The following is a 15,258-nucleotide window of genomic DNA, read 5'->3' as shown; positions in this document are numbered from 1 at the left end:
AGAAGAGGGTAAGCAACAAAAGCTGCTTAACCCCACTAACACACCACAAGAAGTCCAAAATATCTCCTCCTCCTCTCACAGAACAAAACATGAACTTATCATTACCCTCCTCTAGATGAGAGACGAGTACCTACAATTTCTGTGACCTCCTTCACGTGTTCGGGTACAATGCACCCATCCTAAAGTGCCTTGTAAACAAACCACTTGAAACAGTATTAACCCAAGATCCCTCAGCTTCTTCCACTTCGCTTCACCCTTCGGTTATAATTTTTGATAAACGTAGAAATGATTCCACTCCAACAACTTAAGAGCCATCTATTTCTCCCAGGGAAAGTTCAGGTTTCTATGCTAAACTGTAGGGGGGTAGAAGTTTGACTCTCGCTAACAAAGATTTCTCCTGTTTTAGTGTAGGCTGAACGTATTTGGCTGTTCCTTCCTTCCTCCTTGGTGCATCCACAGGAAGTCCGAGGTGCTATAGACAGGTGTGGTGGCAACTCTGCTCTCTTCTTCTTCTCTTGTTCCCCAAGAAGCAACCACAGAATGCTGGTTGGAGAAAATACACCTGATTCTACATGGTAAACCAGACCCTTGAATGTGTGGTCAACTGTAGCTCACAACCATTGGCACCTGACTGCCATAATTTACGAAGAATAGTGAGAAATCTTTTCAGAAACACTACATGTTCCCTAAAATTGAAACCTGGCTTAGTCAGGGTTGGTATGAATTCCTACAGATGGCTGCATAAGGAGAACACTGTTGGAGTCCTCCTAGTGGTGGGATTTTTTTTACTATCAGTTATGTGGGTGTGGCTTGGTGGGCATGGCAGAGGAAGGATACTGCAAAACCCCCATTCTCTCCCCACTCCCAGGGGAAGGATACTGCAAAATCTCCATTCCCTCCCCACCCCCGGGGAAAGGATACTACAAAATCTCCATTCCCACCCGACTCCTGCGGGAAGGATACTGCAAAATCTCCATTCCCACCCCACTCCTGGGGGAAGGATACTGCAAAATCCCCATTCTCTCCCCACTCCCGGGATAAGGATACTGCAAAATCTCCATTCCCTCCCCACTCCTGGGGGAAGGATACTGCAAAATCCCCATTCTCTCCCCACTCCCGGGGGAAGGATACTGCAAAATCTCCATTCCCTTCCCACTCCTGGGGGAAGGATACTGCAAAATCTCCATTCTCTCCCCACTCCTGGGGGAAGGATACTGCAAAATCTCCATTCTCTCCCCACTTCTTGGGGAAGGATACTACAATATCTCCATTCCCTCCCCACACGACCAGCCTACTTTCCAGATCTATTCTCCTGTGCAACTGAGACTCGATCAGCTGGGACTCTGGAGGCAGTGAATAGATCGGGGACGTGGCCAGCCAGGGGTGGTATTTGCCAGTTCTCCGAACTACTAAAAATTTCTGCTACCGGTTCGCCTGAACCGGTCTGATCTGGCTGAATACCACCTCTGTTTCTTCCTGATGTAATGTTGTGGGACATGGTTGGGAATATTTCAGAAGTACAAATCAAAAGGAAATAGCCTCCCCAAGAGGCTAATGTGGTACTTCAGCCCATACCTCAGACATAAGAGATATGTACATAGATGAAGGGGTGGGCTGCTGGGGGTTAGGGAGAACCTCTAGCTAAGCTTCTGTGCAGTTCAGAGAACCCCCAAATTCCACTCCTAGCTGGCCCTGTCCAACCTCTCCCAGGAGTTCCCATGTGGCCCATTTTGGATGCAGATAAGTGCACGGTGTGCAGAGAAGCTTGGGAAGGCTGGAAACGGGCACATTTCTGGCCTCCGGAACAGTGGTGGGTTTCAGCTGGTATGGCCTGGTACAGGCATACCGGTATGTTGGCTTGTTTGAACCACCCGCCCACGCGCGTTCCATACCTATTTGTAAAGCAACCGGGCCAATTGCGCACATGTGCACATTGTGCGGCGCATGAGCAACCTCCGATGAGCAGATGGGTGTTGCAGGGGCAATGGAGTGCACATGCGTGCACACATGCATGACCAGGACGCCTGGCCCCATGCGCAGCGTACCGGTAGCGATGAAGAGAGGAACCCACCACTGCTCTGGAGGCTGTTTTTGCCCTCCCGGAGGCTTGCCATCAGCCTCCAGAGCCCAGGGAGGGCAAAAACGCGCCCCCCCAACATGGTGCAGCATGGACACGCCCACTCCTGGTCCCACCCAACTGGGCAAAGAACCCCTTGCCAAGTTTTTTGAAGCCCACCCCTGCATAGATGTCCTTCTTCACTGAGGGTTGGCTGTAGTCATCACAACACAACCCTAGGAAGAGGCGCCCTCAAATCGGATTCTTCCCACCCGCCACAAACAATTCCTTCTGTATTTTGAGCACAGGAGGGGAGAAACCTATCTCTCTTCTCCCAAAGGCAGGAAAGGTCAGGACGGGAGGAAGAAAAGTTAGGGCAACTGGTTGACCTTGTGTCTCGCAAGGCTCCTGGTTCATGACTCCAGCCTTTCCCCTTGAAGACCTATGAGGTGTCCATTCAGAAGGCAAGTATCTCCCCGTCTGGGTGAAGGCAGACTAAGGAGAAGCCTAATCAGGCTGTGCCTCCTCTAACTTCTGAGGAAGAACAAACCTTCCCAATTGCCAGCCAGCTGATGCATCCTGGGAAAAATAGCGTGGCCAATTTTCTTTGGTCAACTCCCACCGATGGAAAATTGGTGGCAAGGAACCAAGCTCAGCCGAAGCTCATCTTTGAGCTTCTCTTAGTCATGGCCACACCCTTCTAAAAGAGATCTATTGGGGACTAGAATAGCTACACATTTCAAGGCATCAAGACTTACTGAAGATGGAGATGTGGGTCTGAGTCAGTCAGAATAGAGCTGGATGGGATCTTGGAGGTCTTCTAGTCCAACCCCCCGTTTTGGCAGGAAACCCTACTGTAGGTTGGACTAGAAGACCTCCAAGGTCCAATCCTGCTCAAGCAGGAGAACCTATATACTATTTCAGATAGGTGGTTGCCCAGTCTTTTCTTAAACACCTCCAGTGATGTGGCATCCACAACTTCTGAAGGCAAGCTGTTTCCACTGTGGAGCAGCTTGTAAGTCACACCACAGACCCACATCTCAGAGTCAGTCAGAATAGAGTTGGAAGCGACCCTGGAGGTCTTCTAGTCCATCCCCTGGCTCAAGCAGGAGACCCTAGACCATTTCAGACAAGTCACTCTCTAGCCTCTTCTTAAAAACCTCCAGTGATGGAGCACCCACAATTTCTGAAGGCGAGCCGTTCTACTGGTTCAATCAAGCAATCAGAACAGACCTGGAAGGGACCTTGGAGGTCTTCTAGTCCAACCTCCTGCTCAAGCAGGAGACCCTATACAATTTGAGACAGGTGGCTGTCCGCTCTCTTCTTAAAAACCTCCAGTGATGGAGCACCCACAACTTCTGGTGGTTTCACTGGTTAATTTTCACCCGTTAGGAAGTTTCTCCTCAATTCCAGGTTGCTTCTCTCCTTGGTTAGTTTCCACCCATTGTTCTTGTCCTGCCCCCAGGTGCTTTGGAGAATAAGTTTCAGTCTTAAGTTTTAGTCTTTGCTTTACCATCACTTGAATGATTCATCTGGAAACTGCAATGCCCTGAAACCTTGTGTTAGATGTATTCTTGAGGACTAGTCACTACGGCAAAGGAGTTCCATTTAATTTCGTCACCCCACACGAAAGGTTTGCCCTCCCTTTCAGAGAAGTAGCCATCCTTCCCTCCACTTTCTCGAAGCCCCATTAGATCCACCAGTGACGAAACCTTTCTGCCGTTTTAATTTATTTTTCTTTTCTAATGTGAACTTTTGATATTTAAATGTGGGGGTTTATTTTTTCACGAAGCGCTTGCTGCAGATGTAAGGAACCCAATCCTGGTTATCCCGTTTGTAATTAAAAACGTACATAAGAAACATTATCTGGGCTCTTTAACTTGAAACGGGTTGATGAGCTGTGGTCATCGGCTTGTTCTGACCTAGGCTTCCCAAAAGCACGAAGCCAACTCCTCATCCCGATAAAACCCCTTTTTTATTTAGGTTGAAGGGAATTCCTCTCCAGCAAAGTCCCGGCCGAGAGTCTTTCAAGAGATTTCACAACTACAGACCTTTCTCAGGCTTGGAGAGCTGCCAGGCCGATATCTTCCAAACTCCACGCTGTAGCAGCAATTCCTTGGCAAGAAGTCAGGGACAGATCTTCACCCGAATGAATTGAACTGATTGCCTCCTGCAAACTCTACTCCCCAGTTGCTCCTCTTTTATTCCCCATGGGAGGGGCCATTCACCATCCAGCTGAGCTTTACTCCCGAGTCGACCCTTGTTCCCTAGCTGTTCCATTTGTCTGGGAGCTCTGCGCATGCGCACACTGGGAACAGGCTCCAGCTGTTCTTCTGCCTCACTGATGTCTGACTCCGAAGGCAGCTGATAACTGTCAGATGGCCCTGGCCCCCTCTCTGCCTCCGCCACAGAGCCTTCATCCGAGCCTTCCCCAGACTCCAGGACTGACCCAGGTTCCTCACCAACCTCCTCACTGTCCGACTCTGCTGTTAGCTCCGCTGGTGGGCCACAAGACACCTGTCCAAGAGTTCAAAATGGAAGGTAGGCCAAAAGGCCTTATGAAAAAGGAGAAACTGACTTATCACGATACAGGTAGTCCTTGACTTATGACCACAACTGAGCCCCAAATTTTGGTTGCTAAGTGAGACATTTGTTAAATGAATTTAGCCCCATTTCCCCACCTTTCTTGCCCTGCTTGTGAAGCAAATTGCTAAAGTTGTTAATAACACAGTTGTTAGGCGAATCTGCCTTCGCCAGGAGCCCCAGGACACTGCAACCGTCATACCTGTGAGTCCCAAGTGTCTTAATTTTGATCACGTGACCATGGGGATGCTGCAGTGGTCACAAGTGTGAGAAACAGTCATAAGTCAAACATCTATTGAGATTCTCCATCATCCAGGTTGTAGCTGTCCCAAAGGTTCTTTTTTCAGGAGGCAACTGGACTTTCTTGTTTTTTTTTAATTTTGAAGACATTTCGCTTCTCATCCAAGAAGCTTCTTCAGCTCTGACAAGATAGTAGGGAATGGAAGGATTTATACTCCTCGCAGATAGTTGGTCATTTGCATCCTTTTAGAAGGTCGTTGAGGCCACTTGGAGGTTTCTGTGTCCTCAGGGTCACCTGAGTGGTGCAAATGGTTCTTGTAGTCTGCAATTTTTCCCTCTGGAAATCCTTTCCTCCTCCCACCCCATTCCAAGGGTCTCCATCCCAAATTTTGTAGCTAAAAGTCTGTAGAGATTCTCAGTCCTCGAGGCCATGGTTGTCCCAAAGGGGCTTTTTTCAGGAGGCAACTGGACTTCCTTGGTTTTTCTCTGAAGACATTTGGAGGTTTATCTGTGTCCTCAGAGTCACCTGAGTGGTGCAAATGGACGTGGAACCTTCTTGGAACTGTGGAATGATCTAACAGGCTACAACACAGTCCTTTCAACAGTTCCAAGAAGGCTCCACACCCATTTGCCTTACTCAGATACTCCTGAAGACACAGAGAAACCTCCAAGTGGCCTCAACGACTCTCTAAAAGGATGCAAATGACCGGCTGGTCTTTGCATCCTTTAGAGGGTCATTGAGGCCACTTGGAGGTTTCTCTGTGTCCTCAGGGTCACCTGAGTGCTACAAATGGGTGTCTTGGAACTGTTAAGTGGCCTCAACAACCCTCTAAAGGATGCAAAGGACCAGCTGTCTGCAAGGAGCATAAATCCTTCCATTCCCCACCATCATCCAGTCAGAGCTGAAGAAGCTTCTTGGATGAGAAGCAAAACACCTTCAAAAGAAAAAAAAACAGGAAGTCCAGTTGCCTCTTGGAAAAAAAAGCACATTTAGGACAATCATTAAGTTCCTTTTTTTCAGTGTTGTTGTAACGTTGAATGGCCACTAAATGAACTGTGGTAAGTCGAGAACTGGCTGTAGTTTATTTATCCAAAAAGGAGCTGAGTAAGGGTCTTTGTAGATTCGTGGGTTTCTACACCAATTTATTTATTTATTAAGAAATTTATTTGCCACCTGTCTCCAATTAAGCCTATAGTAAAGGTAAAGGCTGCCCTTGCACAGATGTGCTAGTCATTCCCGACTCTAGGGGGCAGTGCTCATCTCCGTTTCTAAGCCAAAGAGCCAGCACTGTCCGAAGACGTCTCTGTGGTCATGTGGCCAGCATGACTCAACTCCCGAAGCCACTCGGAATGCTGTTCCCTTCCCACCAAAGGTGGTCCCTATTCTTCTACTTGCATTTTTGACGTGCTTCCGAACTGCTAGGTTGGCAGAAGCTGGGACAAGTAACAGGAGCTCACTCCATTACGTGGCACTAGGGATTCAAACTGCCAAACTGCTGACCTTTCTGATCGGCAAGCTCAGCGTCTTAGCCACTGAACCACCATGTCCCTCCAATAAACAATATTGGAAACAATAGATTGTTTACAAGTTCTCAAATACTGTACTTGTACCTAGGAGATGATGGGCTATCCTAGCAAACAGCTTCCCATGTTTACATCTTTGCCATATTTTAAAGCAGTAGGCTGTTCATCCTTTGTTCTAATTTACTGTATTTTACGGAGTATAAGACGCTCTGGAGTATAAGACGCACCTTAGTTTTTGGGGAGGAAATTAGGGGGGGGGGGGGAATTTCGGCCTACCAAGTATTCATCTGGCTAGCGTCCTTCAGCATAACTTCAGCACATTAGTTCGCTGGTTGTGAGCGAATACGTGCGCGACAGATGTGGGTTCCTACCAGTTTGCACCTATTCGGTAGAACCGGTTCGTCAAATCTACTGAACTGGTTAGAAGAGGTTCCACCAGTGGACCCGGAAAGCAGGCCACACCTACAGAAGAGGTTCCAAAATTTTTTGAAACCCACCACTGGTCCTTGGATATGATTATTCTACACTATCATGCTCCTATTTATAAAACTCAGTGCCTCTGTGAAAGGTAAGGATGACTACTGTGTTTGTGGTGCAATCAGAACATTGCATGTGTTGAAGTTGTTTTAACGCAAACCAAAGATGCCTTTTAAAAAACAAGTTTACATCATATTCTTATGCCTGCCAGTGCTGTGTGAGAGGTAATTTAAGGTGGTCCTGACAAGTGTCATTGGCATCTTCATATCCGGTCACATGGGCAGCAAGCCACTCCCATCCGGTCACATGGGTGACTAGCCACTCCCACAAAGGAGGCCACACCCACAGAGTAGATTTGAACAATTTTTGAAACCCACCACTGGTGCGTGAGTGCTTCACTCATGTGTGCCTAGTTGGGGTACACCTTTGTGGAAAGAACATGAGATTTGATAGATCTCTCACAGGGTTAACCATAGTCACAGCCTGAAGATCGGTACTCTATCCCCACTCCGTACACCAAAACCTTGAAGAAAGAAAGCAACAGTCTGTGGCCCGTTGGATGGGCTTCAAATATTTTACTATCCAGAAGTAGGTTAATATCAAAAAACATATTCCTTCCCCTCCCCCCAGGAAAAGGGATTATACAAAACATGGAAAGGGCTTCCTCAAAAGCCACGGTTTTTGGACAGAGGCCGACAGAAGATCTAGAGGTGGATTGTCCCCATGTTTGGAGGAATCAACCAGGTTCTTGGGGTCTACAGGCTTAGGGGTAGAGATGGAAGCCAAACTAACTCTTCAACTGGTAGGAAAACCTCATCAAGGGTGATAGAAATGGGAGGAAACCCATCGGGGAGCCAGAGATGGCGTTGAAGAGTGGTGATCTACACAGTGAGTTCTTGTGGACATAGACAATTGGCTAGCCTAATTCCCACACAACGAGTGATTCAAATAACAACAAACTGCCCAGGGTTTTTTTTTAAATCCCCCCCTCCCCAAATTTAAGTGAGGAAAAGAAAAGAGAGGCAGGTGTAAAGAGAGGTCCATGAGTGGGTCTGAATTTTGTGGTGTGGGGGGTCCTTTTCCCAAAACATCCTAGATGGAAAACTTGGTCTTCAGTAGGAGTTGAGAAAGAAGATGAAACAGAGACAGAAGGACTTCTGGCTTTCAGGTTATGAAGACCAAAGCCAATTAGTCCACAACCAGGGGTGAAAGTCATTTTGTGTCTATCATCGCCGTCCTACCAACACCACCATCCCTGTTCCATCAGGCAGCAGGTGGATGCTGTTGTCCATCGACATCTTTCATAATAGACCAGGGTATTGCAGAGATCCTCCTCCTCCTCCCATCCAGGGAAGGAAGCCGCCGAGTAACACTTTAATAACTCTACACATATATGTTCATGTAACGTCAGCACAGTGAGAGGAGGGCTTGGGGACACCACGATCGTGTGTCTTGCTCTTTAAAAAAAGTTAACAATTGCTGGTAGTGCCAACTGGTGGATGAGTATGAAGAGTTACGTCCTAGCTTCCCTGAAAAATGGTGTGGTGCTACCACCCGAATGCTAAAACCCGGAGGCATGAAAGGGGTGGCTTAGGAAAGGGGAGACTGTTGTGCGTAGAGATCTGGAGGGACCGGTAAGGGAGTTGGAGGGACCGCATGGGGCCTTGAATCCATGCGGCCAAACATACGTTGGAGAAAGTACGACAAAATGAACTGGAAAGGTTCAGATCATGATCAACTTGGTTTGGATTGGACACCTGGTCATGGAGGCAAGTGCTTACCTGGGGAATTGTGATAGGACCATGATTATGGGGATGCAAGGTTGACCTTATTGTCTACTTATCTTGAGGAAAAGTGGAAGAATGTCAAGGAGCCCAGATCACCTTTCCAAGGACGGTGGTGGGCAAAATGGTGAAGAGGAGGGGCTTCCTTGTTCCTATTCAGGGCTCAGCCAGGCCTTTCTCCTAATAGGGAGGAAGCAGTGCCAGCTGGTTGACCTGTCTTTGCTCGGGGAAATACTGCTCTTTCTGTGGACCCAACATTCAGTAGTCTCGGATGCCAACTGGGCTCATTCAAACGTTTCCCACTGCCTCCTTAACTGCTCGACTTTACCGGGTGTGACGGACACTTCTTGCTTGGTTTTATTTAACAAGTCTTCAAAGGGGTCTTTAGCCAGCGGAGTCTTAGAGGGACACAAGGCAGGGTCTCCAACCTTGGTCTTGGGGGGCAGGAGTGGGAGGTTGCTGGGCCTCGCCGCCTGCCTCGTCTTGATCGCAGAGTGAGTAAGAGGCAATGTCCGGATCTTAGAAGGGGCACAGGGCTGCGTCGGTCGAAGGACGCCGCTCTGGGAAAGCAGCGGAGCTGGCAGTGGAGCTGAGGGAGACTTGGCAAAGAGGTTGGGCATGGAGAGGGTCAGAGGGTTGAGGGGAGGCCTCTGGGGCTGGAAGAAGCTGGAGTTGGACGTGATGTAGCTGGAACTGTAAGCATGGCCCAACGAGGGAGCAAACGGGCCGCCCGGGGCCCTGACTAGAGTGAGCGGCAGGGGCGCTGGCACGGCCTGCACGAAGGGGTTGAGAGACGGTGGCCCAAAGGGTGTCACCGAGGGAGGGTATCCCAGCAATTGACGAAAGGGTGCTGATGTAGAGGGCATGAGGTCTTCTTCTGTGGATGGGAAGCTGCCAGCAGGGCTGGGGGATGAGGAACCCAGCTGGCTTCGGGAGCCCATCGGAAAGCGGGCATCTTGACCTTCTCCTGACTTCAGTGGATCTAGAAGAGCAAGGAGGGACTCGCTGTCTCCACTCGTGCCTTCTGCATTGACCTTAACTGGTTGGAGCAGATCTCCTTCGGTGATGGCAGTGGACGAAAGCTGGACTTGGTGAGGAGCAAAAGCAGCCAGTGGCCGGTCCAGAGAGACGTTTCTGGATGCAAAGGTCTCCTGCAGAAGCTCCGAGGACAGGTTGCCAGGCCCTGCAAGGCAAGGGGCAGCTTCTGGGGGTGCCTGCTGCTTGGAAAGCCGGGGTGGAGGGGGCGGTGGGACAATGCCCAGCTCTGGTGTCTTCCTCCCCTGGGGTCGTGGGATGGTGATATTCCCTTGGGCAGCAGGAGAACTCCCAACTTCCTTCTCGGGGAGGTCCAGAATGGCCTCTCTGCTCTGAGGCCTCCTGGGGACAGGAGGCACACTTCTCAGGGGTCTCTCTGGAGATTTGGGGGAGTACTTGGTGGAAAGGGCCATGTCATCGTGGCCTAGGCCCCAGAACTGCTTATAAGGGTGCGAAAACTTCATCCCTGGGGTGGTCCAGCTCTTTTCGGCAAAACCAAGATCCATCCGCTGTCAGAGAAACAGAAAAATCATGAGAGTCTTTCTCCAAACTTTCTGCTGTTCCTCTCCTTTCTAACTGACTCCCCGGGTCTGACCTTCCATTAGGACAGGGGTATCAAACTAGATTTCTTCGAGGGCTGGATCAACATTGTAGTTGTCCTCTGTGGGCCGGGATGGAGAGGGGACGAGAGGGAGGGGGCGATGGGATGGATGCCTCCTGTATCACTCTGCCAGCCAAAAATGTTTTCGGTCAGCAGTGCTGCTGGAGGCCAGAGAGGCCGAAAACGGGCCATGTAGAGGTACCGAGGGGCCACCACGTGGCCCATTTTCGGCTGGCATTGCTGCTAGAGGCCAGGGAGGCCGAAAACGGGCCATATCAGCATTGTAGTTCTCCTCTGCGGGTTGGCAGGGAGAGGGGGAGATGGGATGGATGCCTCCTGCAGTACTCTGCCGGCCGAAAACATTTTTACTCGGCAGAGTGCGGCTGGAGGACAGAGAGGCAGAAAACGGGCAGTGTGGAGGTACTGAGGGGCCTCTGCGCGGCCTATTTTTGGCTGGCAAAAATGGTTCTGCTGGAGGCTGGGGAGGCTGAAAATGGGCTGTGCGGGGGCTCCTCAGTACCTCCACGCGGGGCCCCACAGGGACTCCATTCAGTCTATTTTCGGCTGGCAGAGTGTGGCAGGAGGCCGGGAAGGCCAAAAACGGGTCACGAGGGCCTCCACGCAGGAAGCCATACAGGCCGAAAATGGGCCAGTCCTTTGATATTTTCAGGCTGGCATCACAGGTCAGATTTAAGCACCCCGTGGGATGGATCTGGCCCCTGGCTCTTGAGTTTGACACCCCTGCACTAAGAGGAACCATCTGTCCTTTTGTGCCAACTGGGGGACCTTTCTCCCACTTCCTCAAAATCCTCTTGGGGAAAGTCTTCCTGGAATCACCCTTAGGTTCTCCTTCTTCGCTTGGTCTCCTGCCCTTATCAAGACTTCAAGATACCCCTTGTAAGTTCTTCACGACTTCCCACCGTACCTTATGTTCTCCATCTGGCTTTCTCGTCAGCAAATAACCAAATATACTCTTCTCTAAATCCACCACTACAGATAACCCCCAATTTACAACCAGTGACTTAATGACTATTGAGAATTAAGAAGCGTGTGGAACAAGTGTTTTATGGTAAATCGGAAAACATGGGCACCTGGTCTTATGGACACCACAACCCAGTGGTGATATTCAAATATTTTTACTACCAGTTCTGTGGGCATGGCTTGGTGGGCATGGCAGGGGAAGGGTACTGCAAAATCTCCCTTCCCTCCTCACTCCTGGGGGAAGGATACTGCAAAATCCCCATTCCCTCCCCACTCCAGGGGGAAGGATACTACAAAATCCCCATTCTCTCCCTACTCCAGGGGGAATGATATTGCAAAATCCTCATTCCCACCTTACTCTGGGACCATCCAGATGTGGCATTTGCCAGTTCTCCGAACTACTCAAAATTTCCACTACTGGTTCTCTAAAACCAACTGAATCTCACCCCTGCCACAACCTTCAATCAGAAATCCAGTTCCAATTATGGTTGGAAGTCAAGAACTATCTGTACCAGCAGTTTCAGATGTTTTCGGCCATTCCCACCCACTCAAGTCCCGTACCTGATAATCAAAGGAGCATTGTTGGTCTTCTTCCTCTTTGGAAGTCCTCAGATCTTCTAAGCTCCTGGCTTGGCTGAGCGGTTGTGGTTGTGTTGCCACCTCCAGTCCTGCAAAAATGTCTTCCAGAAGACTGATATCTGCAGGGCTTTCTGGAGTGGTTGGGTCAACCTGGATGTCATCTTGGAATCTCTCAGGACTGATGCCTTCTTCTCCGTCACCGCTATCAGATTCTTTTAGAGCTCGATAGGGCTGAGGCCTGTCAGAAGGAACACAATGGGTCATTTAGAGACTGGATCCCTCTGGAGAAATCTACCCAAATCCTTCATGGTCAAGAGAAAGCCAGGAGGAGCTGATGGGTGTGTGATGAGTGACAATTCCACATGACCTCCCAGCTTGGAGCTGAGGCGTTTAAGGAACAGCCTGAAGCCCACAGAGATGTGGCCACCATGTACTCCATTTGGCAAAGGCCACACAAATGAAGACACCACAAAACTACACTAGGGTTCCGCTGGAAGTTTTGTGTGCTTTCAACACAAAACAAGACACAGGCCAGCTCCAGATGGATGACACCAAGCATGCATTTCTCACAGCAAAAACCAATGAAAGGAGGAGAAGTGGGGTCAAGGAAAAGAGGGGAAAATCTTAGCCAGCATGAGACACCAGGACTCTGAAAACCAAGAGGATCCAAACGATTCCTCTTGTCAATGTGCATAAAGTAAGGATGAGACATGGGCTTCCTGGATCCAAGATGACAACCTACTTGTTAACGTATTCGTGACTGGGAGAGACATGGGAACAAGGAGAGCCAAGGAATAGGCGCAGCAACTAAGTCAGCCAGTGAAAGCTTAAACAGATCTGAGTCTGTGCAGAGAACTGAAACAGAAACTTAAAGCAGTCTGCTGCTCTGCGAAGTAAACAAGCACTCTGTCTGGGCTTGTCTGCTGAAATGAAGCTAACTGCTTGTGTTTGCCTGTAACTCTCCTGCCTTGTGTTTACTTGGAAGAATCATCTGTTGGTATTGTACATTTATTCATGCGTTATTATGTATATAAAGAAGTTAATGAGTCCAGCTGAATCAGTTATCTGCGTGGGCTTTTGGGATTTGAATTTATGCAACAAACTCTGACACTACTGAGCAAGAAAGTCACGCAGGGGCCGCTGAAGGACCATGAGGAAAAGTCTTTCTTTGGCTCCAGAGGACTCTGCGCAGACCAAAATCAGACATGGGCTTCCTGGATCCACGATGACAACCTATGGAGCGAGAGTCACGTAGGGGCTCTGAAGGACCACAAGGAAAGCTCTTCCTTTGGCTCCAGAGGACTCTGCACAGACCATCCCTGGTGAATCTTGGATTTTTGAATCCTTAATCCCTCCACAATTCTTAAAACAATGTCTCCTCCATGAAGGAACATCATGGTCCGTTAGGAGGATGACAGGACTGAGCAGGGAAGAAACTGTTGTCCTCCGGCAACCTGTGGAACTGGCAGCAGAGTTGGACAGTGAGGAGGTTGGGAAGGAACATGGGCCAGTCCTGGACTCTGGGATGAGGGCTCTGTGTTGGAGGTAGAGAGGGGGGCCAGGGCCATCTGGGAGTTACATGCTGCCTCTGGAGCCTCCGGAGTCAGATATCAGTGAGGCAGAGAAACAGGGGGAGCCTGTTCCCAGTGTGCGCATGCGCAGAGCTGCCAGAAGGCAAGAATAGTTAAAACAAAAGGAACAACTCGGGAATAAGGCTTGGAGGTAATCGGCCCCTCCCATAGGACATGAAGGAGTCCTGTGGAAGCACCTTTGTTCATGCAGGTTTAATTCTGAAGTTCCGTTTTGACTCTGTGCTCCGTATGGCCTCGCCAAGCTAATTGCCAACTAGGTTTTTGGCAGTGTTTCAAGGAAGATGAAGGCAGGTGCTTATCAGCCTTATCCTGAAAGACTTTGGCAGACTTCTGCCGGACACTTGGCAAACTGTTTGTGACTCATTATGGGCTGAACAGAATTCACAGCCTTTGAAATAAAAAGAGGGTTTGGGGGACTAAGTGTGTGGTTTTTACTGTCTTGGGAAATCCCCTGGGACTCACATCTCATGCCTATGTTAGGGGACGGAAGTGCAAGCCAAATCCAATTAACATCTCCCCCCCCCCCCCCAGACTTACACAATCTCCAGGGTGGTTTTGGACTGGCATTCAAAACAAGACTTGAGATGGAAGGAAGCAGCCAAAAAGGCAGAAGAGCTGGGCAGGAGCTCGGTTCATCTCTGGCGCCTCAACCCATGGGTAGTTGATTAGTAGAGAATTGCTCCATGCTCTGTTAGAAGAGGCGACGTGGTTGGGACAATAATGAGTTTTTCGGCTCAAGTCACACAACGGTTTGGATTCCCACGTGCATTTAGGCAGGGTGCCCTCCTAGAGCCAGATGGGCATGGATACTCAAGAGTTTCAAACGCTCTGCTGTCATTTTTTTTCCCCTGGAGATGCTTCCAATCGCCTTGGGGGAAGGTCCCAGTCCCTACTTCAACCTGAACGCCCTTCAACCAACCCTCTCAAAGAAGGGGTGGGACTCCATTCCAGGCAGAGATGATGAAACCTTGCTTTCTTCTCCCTTGGTCCTTCTCAGGCCTCTCCATGTCTCACCCAGGTCCATCTAAGAGCAATTAGGTGGCGCAGTGGTCAGAGTGCGGTACTGCAGGCTACTTGTGCTGACTGCTGGCTGCCTGCAATTTGGCAGTTTGAATCTCACCAGGCTCAAGGTTGACTCAGTCTTCCGTCATTCTGAGGTGGATCAAATGAGGATCCAGATTGTTGGGGGGAAATATGCTGACTGTAAACCGCTTACAGAGGGCTGCAAAGCACTGTAAAGCGGTATATAAGTCTAAGTGCTATTGCTATTTATCTCTATGTCTGTCTGTCTATTATCATCTGTCTGTCTGTCTGTCTGTCTCTTTCTCTCTATCTATCTATCATCTATCTATTTATCTATCTATCGTATCTCTATCTATCTATCTATCTATCTATCTATCTATCTATCTATCTATCTATCTATCTATCATCTATCTATCTACTGTATCTACTGTATCTACTGTATCTATATCTGTCTGTCTGTCTGTCTGTCTGTCTGTCTGTCTGTCTGTCTATCTATCTATCTATCTATCTATCTATCCATCCATCCATCCATCCATCCATCCATCCATCCATCCATCCATCTATCTATCATCTATCTATCTACTGTATCTACTGTATCTATATCTCTATCTGTCTGTCTGTCTGTCTGTCTGTCTGTCTATCTATCTATCTATCTATCTATCTATCTATCTATCTATCTATCTATCATCTATATCTATCTACTGTATATCTATCTATCTATCTATCTATCTATCTATCTATCTATCTATCTATCTATCTATCCTGTTATCCTCATAGCTTTCT

General features: G+C 48.9%; 1 protein-coding gene across 3 annotated transcripts in view; it reads right to left on the bottom strand.

The window, feature by feature from the left end:
• Positions 1–7,440: 7,440 nt before the first annotated feature.
• Positions 7,441–15,258, bottom strand: part of DENND1A (DENN domain containing 1A) — a 257,523-nt gene continuing 249,705 nt past the window's right edge. For all 3 annotated transcript variants that reach the window (XM_032232687.1, XM_032232685.1, XM_032232686.1), the window contains 2 exons: positions 11,843–12,098; positions 7,441–10,208 (listed from right to left, as the gene is read on the bottom strand). In XM_032232687.1, coding sequence (XP_032088578.1) covers positions 8,949–10,208; positions 11,843–12,098 — 1,516 coding nt within the window. In that variant the 3' untranslated portion in view covers positions 7,441–8,948. The remainder of the gene's footprint in view (positions 10,209–11,842; positions 12,099–15,258) is intronic.

Source organism: Thamnophis elegans, chromosome 16 (genome assembly GCF_009769535.1).
Source record: "Thamnophis elegans isolate rThaEle1 chromosome 16, rThaEle1.pri, whole genome shotgun sequence".
NCBI classification, from domain to species: domain Eukaryota; kingdom Metazoa; phylum Chordata; class Lepidosauria; order Squamata; family Colubridae; genus Thamnophis; species Thamnophis elegans.
This window is presented reverse-complemented; position numbering and strand designations above follow the sequence as displayed.